The sequence below is a fragment of the Aedes albopictus genome, chromosome 1 (assembly GCF_035046485.1).
Source record: "Aedes albopictus strain Foshan chromosome 1, AalbF5, whole genome shotgun sequence".
Lineage (NCBI taxonomy): Eukaryota > Metazoa > Arthropoda > Insecta > Diptera > Culicidae > Aedes > Aedes albopictus.
In genome coordinates, this window is record NC_085136.1 from 61,973,776 (window position 1) to 61,990,039 (window position 16,264).

The window sequence follows — 16,264 nt, forward strand, 5'->3', positions numbered from 1 at the left end:
AGAGTCATGATGATCGGTTCAACCGTTCTTGAGTTTTGTTGCCTCAAAGGAACTTCAAACTCATTTTTATTTATAGACTAACTGTTCCGGCAAACTTTGTCTTGCCAAGCTGTGGTGGTTTGACAACTGTTGAGCTCATAGCATCACCGCACTCTAGATTGGTTTCTGGTTTCATATCGATCGTGTTGATCTCCTTCCCAGCTCATAAAAAATCAGCATATTGTCAATTTTCTTACTTTTTTAGTTCATTTTTGTAACTTTTTTTGCGTATAAACACAGCCTCCAAGAATACGAATCTAACCATGCAAGAGTGATTCTGATCGGTTCAGCCGTTCTTGAGTTTTGTTGCCTCAAAGGGACTTCAAACTCATTTTTATATATAGATAGATATATTTGCTTGTATAAAAACACCTCCCTACGCAAAGCGCTCAAAACTGGGCAGCTCGAGAATTGTATTACGGTGACGTGAGCCCCATCCCCAACGACCCCGACCTCCTTTTTACCTCGTCGGGTATCCTGATTATGGTAAATTGAGTTTTGTGCAAATAAAGTGAGCGCAAATTGAGCTTTCAGTGTAAGTACTCGACTTTATGGCGAGCAACCGTGCGTCGCCATTGACTAGACTCAAACCAAGCGGGAGTAGTGCTTAACCGTGTGTCTCCACTGTCCGCCATAGAGGACCGCCTAGGATCACAACATAAAAGTGACGAACCTGATAGTGAAAATCGATATACATGGAGTATAGACTACAGGCTAAACAGCAAGTGACTTTTGCCACTTAGTGGCATTCAAAATCGTGTATGGTATCGATCGTGCCTACTTTGGACTCCGCAGAACTCTACGATCGAATAAAGTTCGCCGTAACACGAAGTTAACCATCTACAAAACGTTGATTAGACCGGTCGTCCTCTATGGGCACGAAACATGGACCCTACGTGCAGAGGACCAACGCGCCCTTGGAGTTTTCGAACGGAAGGTGTTGCGTACCATCTACGGCGGAGTGCAGATGGAAGACGGGACTTGGAGAAGGCGAATGAACCACGAGCTGCATCAGCTGCTGGGAGAACCAACCATCGTCCATACCGCGAAAATCGGGAGGCTACGGTGGGCGGGTCACGTCATCAGGATGTCGGATAGCAACCCGACTAAAATGGTTCTCGAGAGTCATCCGACCGGTACAAGAAGACGTGGAGCGCAGCGAGCTAGGTGGGTCGACTAAGTGGAGGACGATCTGCGGACCCTACGCAGAGTGCAGAACTGGAGACAAACAGCCATGGACCGAGTGGAATGGAGGCGGCTACTATGTACAGCAGAGGCCACCCCGGCCTTAGCCTGACCGGTAAGTAAGGTAAGTATCGATCAGATTTGGGCTTGTTCTGATGTCCCATGACCTCCTTTAGTGGAGACCCTGGCGGTTCATATGGTAAGAACTACCCTCCGTATTTTGAATACGAAGTTGTCATTACGTTAAAGGCATTCATCATCGGAAAAAAGTAACGAAGATCTTGTGGGATCATAGTATAGGATGTGACACGAAGACAGCCATTTAGAGGCCAATTTACAGTCGCATTTACGTTTGCTGTGTGTTTATGCTCCACACAAGTTTACGAGGGGGGAGGTTGGTTGTGATTTGCCTTGGGATTCGTGGTAGGATTCCTCCAGAAATGCCTGCTGGTGTCCCTTCAAGAATTCATCCAGGAATTATTCTGGGGATTCTTCCGAGACATTTTCAATAATACCTTCAGATATACCGCTAAGATCTTTTCCAAGCATTCCTCTTGTCCCTGTAGCACCACCAAAAATTTTCCTCTGAATTCCTTTAGAAATTCCTGCAGATATTCCAGCAGAAATTCTTGCTGGTATTTCTGCAGGACTTTTCCAAGAAATTACTAAAGGAACTCCTCTAGGGATGTATTTAACATGTATGTAACATTTTTGTAGCGATTTCTCCAATAATTCCCCCTAGAATTACTCAATGTATTCATCCAGAAATTTATCTAGGGTTTTTCCTAGGAATTCTTTTAGAATTTCCTCATAGTATTTCTTCAGTAATTCCTGCTGGGATTCCTCCAGAAATTCTACCGGAAAGTCGTCCAGGGATTTCTTTGGGAATCTCTCTTGCAATTTCTTTTAAAAAAAATATATGAACTGAAAACATGACTGAAAACTAAAGCCAACTTTACTGTTGGGTACATTTTCACTACGACCATTTGTTGGTCTACTGTGGCGGACTGAAGGCATTAGTTATTTCTTCAGAAATTAAGACGTTCGGTCGGTGCAAGCGGTTTATCTGCAATGCTTTAAACTGCAAGTCTGGTAAGTGCAACAAATTTTAGATTAGGTATCGGACCACCAAACGTCAAAATGGTGCTCCATGTTGGACCTATTGAGCACTTCAATGAATTGCACTTTCATTTAACGTCAATTGACGAATTGTTGACATCTGTCAGACGTGGCAGTTATCGAATTTCATTTGCTACGTGAAACGTAAACATGTTGTTGTTGTAGTTATCGAATGTCTACTGAATCTCAGAATCTCGGAGACTCCTCTTGGAATTCCTTCAAGATTTCCTCATGCTATTCCTACCTGTAGGAATATCTCTTGGTATTGATTTGATTTGATTGCAAAGAATTTCTCTTGTAATTTCTTCTGGAAGTTCTGCAGTATCTTTTGGAAATTCTTGCTGGAAATTTTCCTGGAATTTATGCTAGAATTTAGCATGTCATTTTTGCTGGGATTCCTCCATGAATCGGTCCAGATATTCTCCCAGAAGTTTTTTTTTTGCAGAAATGCTTCCATGGATTTCTCCAGGAATTTTATCTGGAATCCTAACAGGGATTTCTTCAGATATTTCAACGGGACTTCCTCAAATGATTTTTCTTGGCATTACTCCAGAAGTTTTCCGAGAATTTTCTTTAGAAATGTCTCTAGAGATTTTTTCAAAGATTGCAGTAGGGATTCCTTCAGAAATTACTTGATACAGTCGACTCTCTACATCTCGATATTGAAGGGACTATCGAGATAGGGAGAGATTGAAATGCAGAACCATAGGCGCCAACTTGTGACGTAGTTGGGGGGGGCGAAGCTCTCCAAAATTGAACAAAATTCAACTTTTTTAGCTCAATGCACTAGTTTTCACGTAAATATGCCTAAACTAGATGAACTGCGTCGAAATTTTACGAATTCGGTTGATTTTGAGAGGCCTCGCCCCCCCCCAACTACGTCACAAGTTGGCGCGTATGTGCAGAACCAATTTGTAATGCACACTAGATTGAAAAACCCCCCGTAACTAGGAAAAACCGTCAACAAACAGATGTCACTTCGCATTCCCGGAATGTTTGCACCCACAAAACGAGATCTAGCAACCTGTAATATGGGCATATCGACATATGGAGAGAAAATCTAGAACAAAAACGAACGAGTTCACATCGAGATAGGGAGATATCGAGACAAGGAGATATCGACATACAGAGAGGTAAAATGTATGCAGATTGAAGGGACCGATCAAACCATCGAGATAGGGAAAGATATCGAGATGTAGAACATCGACATGTAGAGAGTCGACTGTATATTTATCCGAGACACGCATTTCTTGGCCTACTTTCTCTGAACACTTTTTCTTACGCTTCTTGTTTGCGCTCTCAGGGCAGCCGTTTTTTTGTTTACCTCAAAGTTTTCACACCGAGTTTATATAGAGTTTTTATATAGTTTATATAGAAACGATAAATTGCCGTTTATTTTTCCAATATATCTCTTGTTTATTTATATAAGCCAAATACAATTTCCCGTCACCTGGTCTTATGCACGTAAATTATCAGTTCCAATGAATTCTCCCTCAAAACTTATCCTTAGCCGCTCGCAGTGCCTGCATCGTCTCCAGTGGCGTGCTCTTGCCGACAAACTTCTGCACACTGGGTTCATGCACCCGCATAAACACGTTGGTCCGCTTCTCCTGGCCAATCGTCGAAGGCACCAACGCCCGACGACCCTCCAGATCGGCCTCCTTGGCAATGTTCAACAGCTGCAGCGTGTCCACGTTCTCCGGTTCAACCGTGTTCCCAAAGCGGAGATTGTTCAAGGCGTACTCGTGACCACAGTAGACTTTGGTATCGTCGGGCAATGCGGACAATTTGGTGATTAGGGCATCGTACATCTGCTGGGGTGTTCCCTCGAAGAAACGGCCGCATCCGGCGAGGAAGAGAGTGTCCCCCGTGAACACCACCTTGTCTTCTGGGGTTTCGATGTAGTAGCAAATGTGCGACGTCGTGTGGCACGGAGTGGAGATGCAACGGACCTTGAGATTCCCGATCTCCAGGGTGTCATCCTGTCCAACGGGATTGGTTAAATTGTCGATCCGTTCGTCGTTTCCACCGTAGATCTGCAGCGGACCTAGAGAGCTGTCGGCCTGGTAACGCTTGAACAGATCGGCATTGCCTCCGGCGTGGTCCCAGTGATGATGCGTCGTCAGAACCTTGTTCAGCGAGACGCCGGATTCTTTTGCCACCTGGAGCACCCGGTCCGGTTCGACCGGGTCTACGATGGCGGCACTCTTGGTTTCGTTGCACACCACCAGGTACATGAAGTTGTCCTTCAGGGCGGGGATCTTCTTGACCGTCATACGCGTCATGTCGGTGGTTTGCACTGCTGTCGATCGGCGACGAATACTCCAACTGTTAACTGGGGTGGAGAATTTAATTGCATCGAATCTGATTAGACATCAGTATTGATAGTAATGTAAACAGTAAAAAGTAGAGTGTTTTCACTACTATCTACAGACATCAGGAAGATACCGAACTCACCTGTAAAATAAGCCGCAGTCAATCCCTGAGATAAACGGTGCGGTAGTCGATTCAACAAAGCGGACATCAAAACGATTGGTTAGGCATGCAAAGGAGGGATACGAACTGAGTGTTACCGAAAAATTGGATGCAGATCTATGGGTTGTGCAAAAGCAATAAACTTTCAAACTGTAATAAATACGAAAACGAACAACTCGGGAACGAGACCCCACAAGTCTAACCTATCTCTTTGCTGATAACAATGAGTATTTTGGTTTGCAAACAGCTGATGATGATAACAAAAGTAGGTACGTACACTGAAGACACTGCGAATGATGGTGGTACTCCTACCGAAGTTCGCTGAAGAATGCTGACCAGCGATGACAACAGAGAAATTTGAGTTCCCACAACAAACTGCATGCGCACTGCGCAGCATGCGAAGCTCATTGCAAGTAAAAGCTTCTCGGCACAGTTCGCGGTGAACTGCAGTATGGGAACTTGAAAATCTCTGAAGCTTTCTTGTACAAGTTGCATCATGCAAAAGTTAGATAGAAGATATTTTGGAATTTTATGGAGGAAAACTTGGAAAGAAAACAAATTTAACTTTATAACCGCAGTAAGTATGTATTTTACGGAAGTGGACTATGTTTAAGCTAAAAAATACATGCCAAAGCCGGAGGGTTTCACCCCAAATGTAAAACAGGGACGGCCAGCGCAAGTAACTACAGTCTACCAATCCGATTGCAAAACGCGCAAGGCGCAGGGAAACCAAGCCCCAAGAGGCCATCCCCAAGAGAAGTAGGGATCAACCGGGCCAAGAGAAGGAGAACCCTTAGAGGAAAACCAAACCAGCCCGCAAGCGCGAACGGAGCTGGGCGCGGATGTAAAAAAGCATCCGGCATAAGGGGACTAGAGAGATGATGCTAGTGCTGACGGCGGCCTAGAAGGGCACCTCCTACAGGGCACTAGGGCAGGTGAGAGTTCTGACGGTGGAGGCGACTCTCCTCCAGTGCAAAAACCTGGACGAGGTCATAGATGCACCAAAGTGCGTCGATTCGCCTGCGCAAAGGTTCGGCCGGCACGATCAAACTTTCATGTTCACCTAACAAGGCGGTTGCAGTCGGCAAGATCGGAGTTGGTTGGTCAGTGTGCCCGCTCAACAATTACGAGCCGCCAGAGGCGTGCGTCAAATGCTTCGAGCAAGGACACAAGCCGTGCGGGCGCGTAAAGGCTTTGATAAGATCAAATACTTCAAGAAAAGCGGAGTGAAAGGCCACATTACCGGGGGGGCCAACAAGGGCCACGCGACGGGCGGGTCTAAATGTCCAGGCACGCGTGGAGGATGAAATAGCAGACAATAGTGCAGGCTTCACAACTGAACCTGAATCACTGCGAAGCCGCACGATAGTTGCAGCACAGACAAACAGACGTAACACTCTTCAAAACGATTTGGCACATGCATTTAACGATCAATTTAAATTTCATTTGATTTGCGCGATCCTTCCACCAGATGCGCTAGTGTTCGATCGCTTTGACGTTTGCCAGTGTACACGTTGCTGAATGATGCAAACGAAAATTACAGGCGCTTCGTTTAGTAGTGTGCGTGTTAAACAAACGTCAAACCGAAATCCATCATGGCCGCAGGGTCGCGCGCGGTTCTACCAACAGGTGGCAGTGTGCTTATATAAAAGACACCGGGCGAAAGTTTTTGAGGAATTTTCTTTAAGAGTTACGTCTGTTTGTCTGTGGTTGCCGTAGCAGTCAGTCTCGTAGGCAAGTACAGATATTCCTCCCGATAACGGGAACTGGGTAACGGATAAGACCAAACTAGTGGCGATCTGTACAACCTTTTTGTTCCGGTCCAGGAAATAATTTCTACGTCGCACGAGAGCTTCGCAACAGCGAAAATCAACGGAGTGTACTACACCCCCCAGGGCCGATAGATCAGTTATCGTCTATGCTGGCTGAATTCGCTATAGTAGAAACAGTGCAGAGTCCATCATGACCTTCTAGAGCCCGGGTCTAAACCCTAGCTCGGACTGATTCGATACAGGGAGAAACAGGAAGACGCCACAGCCGAAAGTCATCAACTGTCATCGGGGATGGCTGACCTCGAAAAGCCGGCATTTGTTGAGCGATTGCTTATGAAGGGAAATACCGACGATCTATCCAGCGATGATTCAGTCGGTACCCGTGCATGCGATGACGCAATGCCAAGGTGATCCCTACCCAGAAATGTACGCAAACAGGTATACTGGCGCTGTCCAGAAGAGCTCGCTCCAATGAATGTAGAATAGAACGAAGTAAGGCCGGCTAAACTGGCACTGAACAAAGAAATAAAAGCACGCAAGCGGACGTGCTTCGAAATTCACGACCCATTGGGGTGGTGCCTATACAGAGTATTCATGGCCAAAACGAAGGGCGGGTCAGCACCCTCAGAACGCTCCCCCGAGATGCTGCAGAAGATCTTGGAAACGCTGTTCCCGCACTACGATACAAAATCATGAGCCCCGTCCCCTATGGCCAAACCGGCCATAGCGAGGTTGCCCCGGTGACGAATGACGAAATCATCGCAATAGCGAAGTCGCTTAAGTTGAACAAGCTTCCGAGTCCGGACGGTATCCCGACATTCATTCATTTAACAATCCTCGGTCACGCCCGATGCTCGCCAAGTCACGCTCCACCTGCTCCGCCCATCGTGCTCTTTGCGCTCCACGCCTTCTTGTGCCAACCGGACCTGTCGCGAACACCAACGTTGCTGGCTTGTTGTCCGGCATTCGTGCAACATGCCCTGCCCATCGTATTCTTCCGGCTTTGGCCACCTTCTGGATGGTGAGTTCGCCGTAGAGTGCAGCGAGCTCATGATTCATCCTTCTCCACCACAAACCGTTCTCCTGCACACCGTCGACGATCGTCCTCATCACACGTCGCTGGAAAACTCCGAGTGGTTGTAGGTCCTCCTCAAGCATGGTCCATGTCTCGTGTTCGTAGAGGATCACCGGTCTTATCAGCGTCTAGTACATGACGCACTTGGTGCGTGGTTGAATTTTTTTAGACCATAACTTCTTCTGGTGCCCATAGTAAGCACGACTTCTTCTGATGATGCGCCTTCGTAGCTCACGGCTAGCATTGTTGTCAGCCGTCTGTAAAATCCAAGGTAGACGAATTCCTCCACCACCTCGAAGGAATACCCGTCTATCGTCACATTACTACATAGACGGACCCGGTCGTGTTCAATTTTGCCTGCCAGTGATGTTGAAGAGTAGGCATGAGAGTCCACCCCTTGTCGCAGTCCCCAGCGAACCCGAAACCCTGCACACCGTCCATCATTGCTTTAACCGGTCTAGTCAGCTTTCTGTAGGGTCCCAGTCGGAAAGGACATCCGCAGCGGCAGAATTTACCCGATTCCTAGCCTACCTACTACACGCACCGTTCCCGGTCCCGGCTCCATCCTCTCCCAAACACACTCTCTCCTTCCGTCACACACTACACGTTGATGCCTAACTACTCAATTGACACTCCTTACCCACTGAGTTACCTGCTTAACACAAATCATACAAATGAATGCCAGTATGAACCCTACACCCCCATCCTTCTTTAATTGAACAGGTCTACCCTTTTAAACCAACACCATACACGAACCGTAATGTAAACGGTTCAACAATACCGCATACTGTTCGAATGGTATCCCGAATGGGTGGTTAAGCACGTTTTATGGTTCTAGTTTATGCGGGTAGGGCTTGGTCTATGGTGACTCATCCTCCCAAAAACTTTGGGCTACCCTGTGCAAATAATCTTATTTATTTATTTTTTCTTAGTTCATAAATATGCTGAATATTCGGCTGACGTGAACACCATAATTGACAAAACTACAATACCTGTTATAGTCCAATCACACCTAAAACTTTCCAAATGGACCCTCTTCTCCCCCTTTTTTAGAACCGTTGTCATATATATCCGAGTATATATCGCTGCATATGCCACAACCACTGTATGTGAAATTTTGCTATTAACAAGTGAAAATATAATTCAACTTTTTCCTAGTCAGACGAGCATATATGGTGAAACTATCTGAGACACATAGCATACGATTCGTCTGGGTTGGCGTTATATTGATAGATCATGATTTTTCATGGATTGTGAAATCCTTCCACACTAGACGCAGTTGAAAATCCCAAACCAAAGTATACCAAATAAGCTTCAAAACACAAAAATCCTAATTTCTTTATACATATTTTTTTAGCCTCTGGTCCGAGCACTGGTCACTTCTTCAGATCATCTTCTAAGCCAACCTTAGATCCTCATCCTGGTCCTTACAAATTAAATTACCAAATATATTTTTTCAGAACATTGCAAGGTTATCTCAAGGTAGACTAATTATCAATCCATCACATTCAGCACGCCGGCGATGGTAATTATCCGCACATACCAACTTATTGGTAGAAACATATACATAAGTTCTGCATACGCGTACTCAGCAATTCCCTACTCGAGCATGTACAAACAGCTGGGCAGAATACATACTATTATCTACTTTAACATATAACTTTTAACCCTCCAAGCAAAACCGAATGAAAATTTAATTGCGAAAACTTGGAATGTTGAAGCTGCACATATGAACTATTCTTTTTTTAGTATTCCCAGCAGTGAGTGAGCAGTTACTCAAATCATCTTTTTGAAATCATCACGCTTCTCAGATCCACTCGTTATTGTCAATGAATAACACTAAACAAACCTGCCTTATGATGACGTGGATAATAAGCAAGCAGAAACTTTTCAGTGTACTTGATTAGTCGATAAAAACATGTCTATGTAAAACCACTCATACTTCACTGGAAAATATTGAGTTAATTGGGACTTTATACTCCCACCTTATGACATATAAACATCTATGAACAAAAACTACACCTCTGCCACAGAAAAATAAGTCTCATAAGAACCCCTGTACGATAGCATACACAAAGACATATTAAGCTTCATTTAGGCTATTACCATTTATTCCACTCAGTCGATCATATAAATTTATCATTTGCAAAAAACGACAAGGAAGCATCACTGGTCATACAACACAATATTCATGACATTTTCATCTCTACTACAATAGTCAGTTTATGCAAACATGGAACTTCAAGACCCTCAACAGCGCACCCTGATTAAACTAAATGGTATGCAATCCAGACCAAAAGCTTACAATACCGAACTTCAACAATTCGGAAACCTCTCATCCTTACCATAAGCGTAACTAGATCATAGGTCTAGGGAGGGGGCAAGGCCATGTTGGAATAGATTTTTTTTATTCTCCTGAACTGCTCCAAAGAGACTTATCGCCTGAATCTCGTGATTTTTTTTTTTTGGAATGGATTATTCTGGAGGAAACCAGGCCTCCCTGGCCATCCTCTATTTACGCCAATGATCCTTACGTACTTACTTCAAAACGTCCAGCATTGATATCATAGAGCGATCCAAAGACTAAGAAGTACCGACGATAATCATGTTATACCAAACCTCCAGTTTGTGTACACAATACTCACCAGTGCATATACCCACGTTCCACATGTTATTAGTCCTTCGTATAATTGAATTGAGCATATTACACTAATCTGGCAGTAGTTGTTGTAATGATAAGTTTTACTCACTCCTGCGTCAATATCTCATTTCGTCTTCTCTGATTCTCCTCCTCACAGAGCTCATTGTTAAAATTATCTAACCTTAAATACCTGTAACTGTGTTCCTTAACTATTCCTTTACATTTCCAAAACTCATAAGAAGTTCCCCTTCCATACCAAAACTCCGGTACTCTCTTGCCTCGAGATGACTCTCGAAAACACTACTTTGTTTCCCAGCATAAATCTGCTTCCAGACTCCTTCAAGCCACGAGACATTCTCTTACTAATAAGCAGCCTGTTCGCTCAAACTTTCCCAATGATATAACTTGTTCTAGTTACTACTTTCAGTACAGTGAACCCACGGCAATGGAAAAACAGACGGGAAAGTTTTCCATCTTGACTCCTCGCCATCGCCTCTAACTTGGACAAATTCCCATCGAATCCTGGGCCTGCTTCTGTTGCGATGTTATGCTGAGTTCCATGCTAACGCTTTCTTGCAGATTTCTTTTCAGCTCCTACGTAGTAGAGTGTGGTCGACCGACCTCTGCTTCCTCTTCCTTTTTTTTTAAACACATGTTCACTAATCGGGTCGAAGTCCTGACCTAAACCCTCGAATTCCTCGAGGAATCCTTACTGTATTCACATCGGCGATAGAATTCGGTGTTACAAATCCAACCAATGAGCCAAACAACTTCTCCAAACCGCGCCAAATCTAAAAAATCACCTTGTTTCCAAACACCCTATTTTTCGAAATCATCAAGGTATATTGCCCTCTTTCAGGAGTTCTTACACAGCTAATCGCGTTCGGTAATTTTTACCGAAATCTCAACCGCTGAGCGTTCGGTAATGGATTTTTAACGAAATCCTGTGAAAAATTACCAAATTACGGTAAAATGTTATCGTTTATCTGTCAAACTCTAACGAGCTTCGGTAAAAGTTGCTACCTTTACCGATTTTTTCCTGTAAAGCAAACTTAACGGTTGAGATTTCGGTGAAACATTACCGAAGTCGGTGATTTTTTCTAACTGTGTAAACCATGGAAATATCAGTTCCCAAGATTATTGCTTGCATTATCTGCGATAACAAACGAGTCATTTTCCTGGCGCCCTCAAGCCATGGATACACCATTTTTCCAAGCACTCTACACGTGGGAACTCTAAAGGCAAGCTACTCAATGAGTAGTACTCACGCACTGTATCTTCATCAACTAGTTACTCCCCACGGTTTCAATTCTAATTCGGTAACCCTATGATTCTATGATCGGCAACCCGCCACAATCATCTTTCGGCCGGCACCCGCAACGGCCTTCATCTGATCGGCTTCCGCCACGATCATCGTTCGACTGGCACCCGCAACAGTCTCAATGATTCTTTTGATCGGCTTCCGCCACGATCATACTTTGACTTGACCGGCACCCGCAACGGTCACAACTCTTCTTTTGATCGGCTCCCGCCACGATCATCCTTCGACCGGCAACCGCAACGGTCTCAATGCTTATTTTGATCGGCTCCCGCCACGACCATATTTTGACCGGCACCCGCAACGGTCACAAATCTTTTGATCGGCTCTCCGCCACGATCAAAATTGTCCCCAAGACCGGCAACCCGCCACGGTCACATATAAAACTATTCCCCCACTGGCACAATTCTCGAATTTCTCCAACTTCGCTACATTTCAACTCCACTTCCTTATTTTCCTCTTTCCAACTAAATGAAACTTTGAAAGTTTTCCAACCAGCCGTCCCTAGCATGATACGTACGCCACAGGTTGTTTTTTTTTTGCATCCGAAAAAACAACCGACTCGCAGGCGCAGGAAGCATCTCCTACTTTCCAAACAGAGTGACGTCATTATTAATCCAATCCTCCAACATACACTCACACTGTAAACATTACAAATTATTGCCATCTCTTCCTCTCACTTACTTACCAAAGCCTTCCCTGAACCCAAACGAAAAACAAATCAACTGCAAACCGAATAACACGAGTGCACCCACCGCAAAAGCGAATGTCCATCCCATCCTCGTCGCCAGATGTAGGGTCCCAGTCGGAAAGGACATCCGCAGCGGCAGAATTTACCCGATTCCTAGCCTACCTACTACACGCACCGTTCCCGGTCCCGGCTCCATCCTCTCCCAAACACACTCTCTCCTTCCGTCACACACTACACGTTGATGCCTAACTACTCAATTGACACTCCTTACCCACTGAGTTACCTGCTTAACACAAATCATACAAATGAATGCCAGTATGAACCCTACACTTTCGTATGCCGCTTTGAAGTTGAAAAAACAGGTGATGCATTGGGACCTGGTATTCACGGCATTTCTGGAGGATTTGCCGTACGGTAAAGATCTGGTCCGTTGTCGACCGGCCGTCGATGAAGCCGGCTTGATAACTTCCCACGAACTCATTCGTTTTAGGTGAACGACGACGGAAGATCATCTTGGATAGCACTTTGTAGGCAGCATTCAAAATGGTGATCGCTCTGAAGTTCTCACATTCCAAATAGTCGCCTTTCTCGTGAATGGGACAGATTACCCCTTCCTTCCGCTCCTCCGGCCACTGTTCGGTTTCCCAGATTCTAACTATCAACCGGTGCAGACTGGTGGCCAACTTTTCTGGGCCCATCTTGATGAGTTCAGCTGCCATATCATCCTTACCAGCTGCTTTGTTGGTTTTAAGCTGGTGAATTGCATCCTTAACTTCCCTCAGCGTGGGAGTTGGTTCTTTTCCTTCCTCCGCTGCACTAGCGTCGTCGTTTCCTCCGTTGCCGTGGTGTCCCGTGCCTACGTTCTCTACGCCATTCAGGTGCTGATCGAAGTGCTGCTTCCACCTTTCGATCACCTCACGTCCGTCCGTCAAAAGGCCTCCATCTTTATCCCTGCATATTTCGGCTCGCGGCACGAAGCCGTTGCGGGACGCGTTGAGCTTCTGATAGAACTTCCGTGTTTCTTGAGAACGGCACAGTAGTTTCATTTCTTCGCACTCTGCACTCCTGGAATTCCTGTCGAGACTCCCCCAGAGATTTCACCGGATTTCGTGTTGGGAACTCTTATTAGAATTCCTCCGAAATTGCTATTAGGATACCTCCAGAATTCCTGTTAGGATTCCTCCGGTTCCGGTTCCCTCGAGAATCCTCATAAAAATTTCTTCGCAATTCCTGTCAGGATTCCTTTGAAATTCCTGCCAGGGTTCCACCAGAATTCTTGTCAAGATTTCTCTGGAATACATGTCAAAATTCTCCTTGTATCCCTGTCAGGATTCTTCTGGAATTCCTCTGAAAGCATCTCATTCTGTAAAATTGATAACGTCAAATTTAAACATTTCTATATAAAAATATCAGTATCGGATTCAAGTAATATTTTTACTAAAATGATAAATATAGGGTGGAATAGTCTAAGATAGGCCACTTCTTGAACTCAGCACCGCATACCATCACTGCCTTCCAATTATGTAAAGATCAAGTTTGTACATTTACTGTAAAAAAAAGTCATCAGCAAGGGATTTAGGGGGTTACTTTCATTAAAGTTATGAATATAGTGTAAAATGGACCATTTCTTGAACTCAGCACCCCATCTCATCACTGCCATCCAATTCAGATAACATCGAATTGGTCAATTACTTTGCAAAAAAATCTATAAATCTAATTTATAGAAATCTGATTGCATATGGGGTAAAATGGGCCATTACTTAGACATGTCAGAGCATGACCCCTGTTGGCAACCCTGCGGTTCAGTACCGCCCGCCCGCTTCTATAATTGTCGGTGACAACGATAGGGGGCTACGATAGGGAGAAACGTCACTCTTTATCGTCAAAAATATCAAAACACGAGATGTGCTAAATCACGATCAGTTAAGCGGATAGTTACTTACCTTACCGGTCAGGCTAAGGCCGGGGTGGCCTCTGCTGTACATAGTAGCCGCCTCCATTCCACTCGGTCCATGGCTGTTTGTCTCCAGTTCCGCACTCTGCGTAGGGTCCGCAGATCGTCCTCCACTTGGTCGACCCACCTAGCTCGCTGCGCTCCACGTCTTCTTGTACCGGTCGGATGACTCTCGAGAACCATTTTAGTCGGGTTGCTATCCGACATCCTGATGACGTGACCCGCCCACCGTAGCCTCCCGATTTTCGCGGTATGGACGATGGTTGGTTCTCCCAGCAGCTGATGCAGCTCGTGGTTCATTCGCCTTCTCCAAGTCCCGTCTTCCATCTGCACTCCGCCGTAGATGGTACGCAACACCTTCCGTTCGAAAACTCCAAGGGCGCGTTGGTCCTCTGCACGTAGGGTCCATGTTTCGTGCCCATAGAGGACGACCGGTCTAATCAACGTTTTGTAGATGGTTAACTTCGTGTTACGGCGAACTTTATTCGATCGTAGAGTTCTGCGGAGTCCAAAGTAGGCACGATTTCCTGCCACAATGCGCCTCTGAATTTCTCTGCTGGTGTCGTTGTCGTCGGTCACCAGTGAGCCCAAGTACACGAATTCTTCAACCGCCTCGATTTCATCACCGTCGATATGAATTCGGGGTGGCGGGCGCGGTGATTCCTCCCTGGAGCCCTTTGCCATCATGTACTTTGTCTTCGACACATTAATGACTAATCCGATTCGCCTGGCTTCACTCTTTAGTCGGATGTACGTTTCCGCCATCGTCTCAAATTTACGAGCAATAATATCAATATCATCGGCGAAACCAAGCAGCTGAACGGACCTCGTGAAAATCGTCCCACTCGTGTTTATCCCCGCTCTTCTTATTACACCCTCCAAAGCAATGTTGAACAGCAAGCACGAAAGACCATCACCTTGCCGTAACCCTCTGCGAGATTCGAAGGGACTCGAGAGTGTCCCTGATACTCGAACTACGCACATCACTCGATCCATCGTCGCCTTGATCAACCGTATCAGTTTATCCGGGAATCCGTATTCGTGCATAATCTGCCATAGCTGTTCTCGATCGATTGTATCATACGCCGATTTGAAATCGATGGACAAGTGATGTGTGGGCACGTTGTATTCGCGGCATTTCTGCAACACCTGGCGGATGGCGAACATCTGGTCCGTTGTAGCGCGTTCACCCATGAATCCAGCCTGATATTGCCCCACGAACTCTCTTGCAATCGGTGATAGACGGCGGCATAAAATTTGGGAGAGTATCTTGTAGGCAGCGCTCAGTAGTGTGATCGCGCGGTAGTTTCCGCAATCCAACTTGTCGCCCTTTTTGTAGATGGGACACACGATACCTTCCATCCATTCCTCCGGTAATACTTCCTCCTCCCAAATCTTGGTAATGACCCAGTGTAGTGCTCTCACCAGTGCTTCTCCACCGTATTTTAGAAGCTCGCTTGGTAGTTGATCTGCTCCAGCGGCTTTGTTGTTTTTCAACCGGCCAACCTCCTCCTCAATCTCTTGAAGGTCAGGGGCCGGAAGTCTTTCGTCCTGTGCACATACTCCTAGATCTGTTACCACGCCACCTTCGGTACTTGCAACGTCGCCATTGAGGTGCTCATCGTAATGCTGCGGATAGTAATAAATAAAATTTGTTGAATTTCTAAATTTGGTAATAGTTAACTAAAGTGAATTGTTTTGTAAGTACCCTAAATTATACTCTAATTTGTTTCCTAAATGAATTTCTTATTCTAACGTTTAAAACAATAGAAAAAACTAACATTGGAATACACGATTGTTGACACACAAAGAACGGATGATTTGTACATGCAGGACTATTAAATGTAAGAAGGAAACCTTAAATTTGTAAAACACATGCAAAAATAACGTATTAAAACGATTTCAGCTTAAAGCTAACCCAGAAAAATACGTACGGGTTTGACTAAAATAGGTCCGCAAACTTCGTCCGCTCCTGCTATCACCAACCCCATCATC

At 45.2% G+C, this 16,264-nt stretch overlaps 1 protein-coding gene across 4 annotated transcripts; it reads right to left on the minus strand.

The window, feature by feature from the left end:
- Positions 1 to 3,734: 3,734 nt before the first annotated feature.
- On the minus strand, positions 3,735 to 5,241 carry LOC134283938 (hydroxyacylglutathione hydrolase, mitochondrial-like). 4 transcript variants are annotated; one of them, XM_062844863.1, is made up of 3 exons: positions 5,022 to 5,155; positions 4,801 to 4,935; positions 3,735 to 4,678 (listed from the first exon to the last, which is right to left on the minus strand). In XM_062844863.1, exons 2-3 carry the CDS (start codon positions 4,865 to 4,867, stop codon positions 3,837 to 3,839), a joined length of 909 nt encoding a protein of 302 aa, XP_062700847.1. In that variant the 5' UTR covers positions 4,868 to 4,935; positions 5,022 to 5,155; the 3' UTR covers positions 3,735 to 3,836. The 4 variants fall into 4 exon arrangements, with proteins under 4 accessions (XP_062700847.1, XP_062700836.1, XP_062700854.1 ...); XM_062844852.1 differs by lacking the exon at positions 4,801 to 4,935 and having other exon boundaries at positions 5,022 to 5,241; XM_062844870.1 differs by lacking the exon at positions 4,801 to 4,935 and having other exon boundaries at positions 5,096 to 5,191.
- Between the last annotated feature and the right edge of the window lie 11,023 nt (positions 5,242 to 16,264).

Coding starts and splice junctions, on each gene's coding strand:
- LOC134283938 (XM_062844852.1), bottom strand. CDS start 5,226: ATGAGCTTCGCATGCTGCGCAGTGCGCATGCAGTTTGTTGTGGGAACT. Junction 4,679..5,021: donor TGTTATCAGCAAAGAGATAG/GTTAGACTTGTG, acceptor TCTCCACCCCAG/TTAACAGTTGGAGTATTCGT.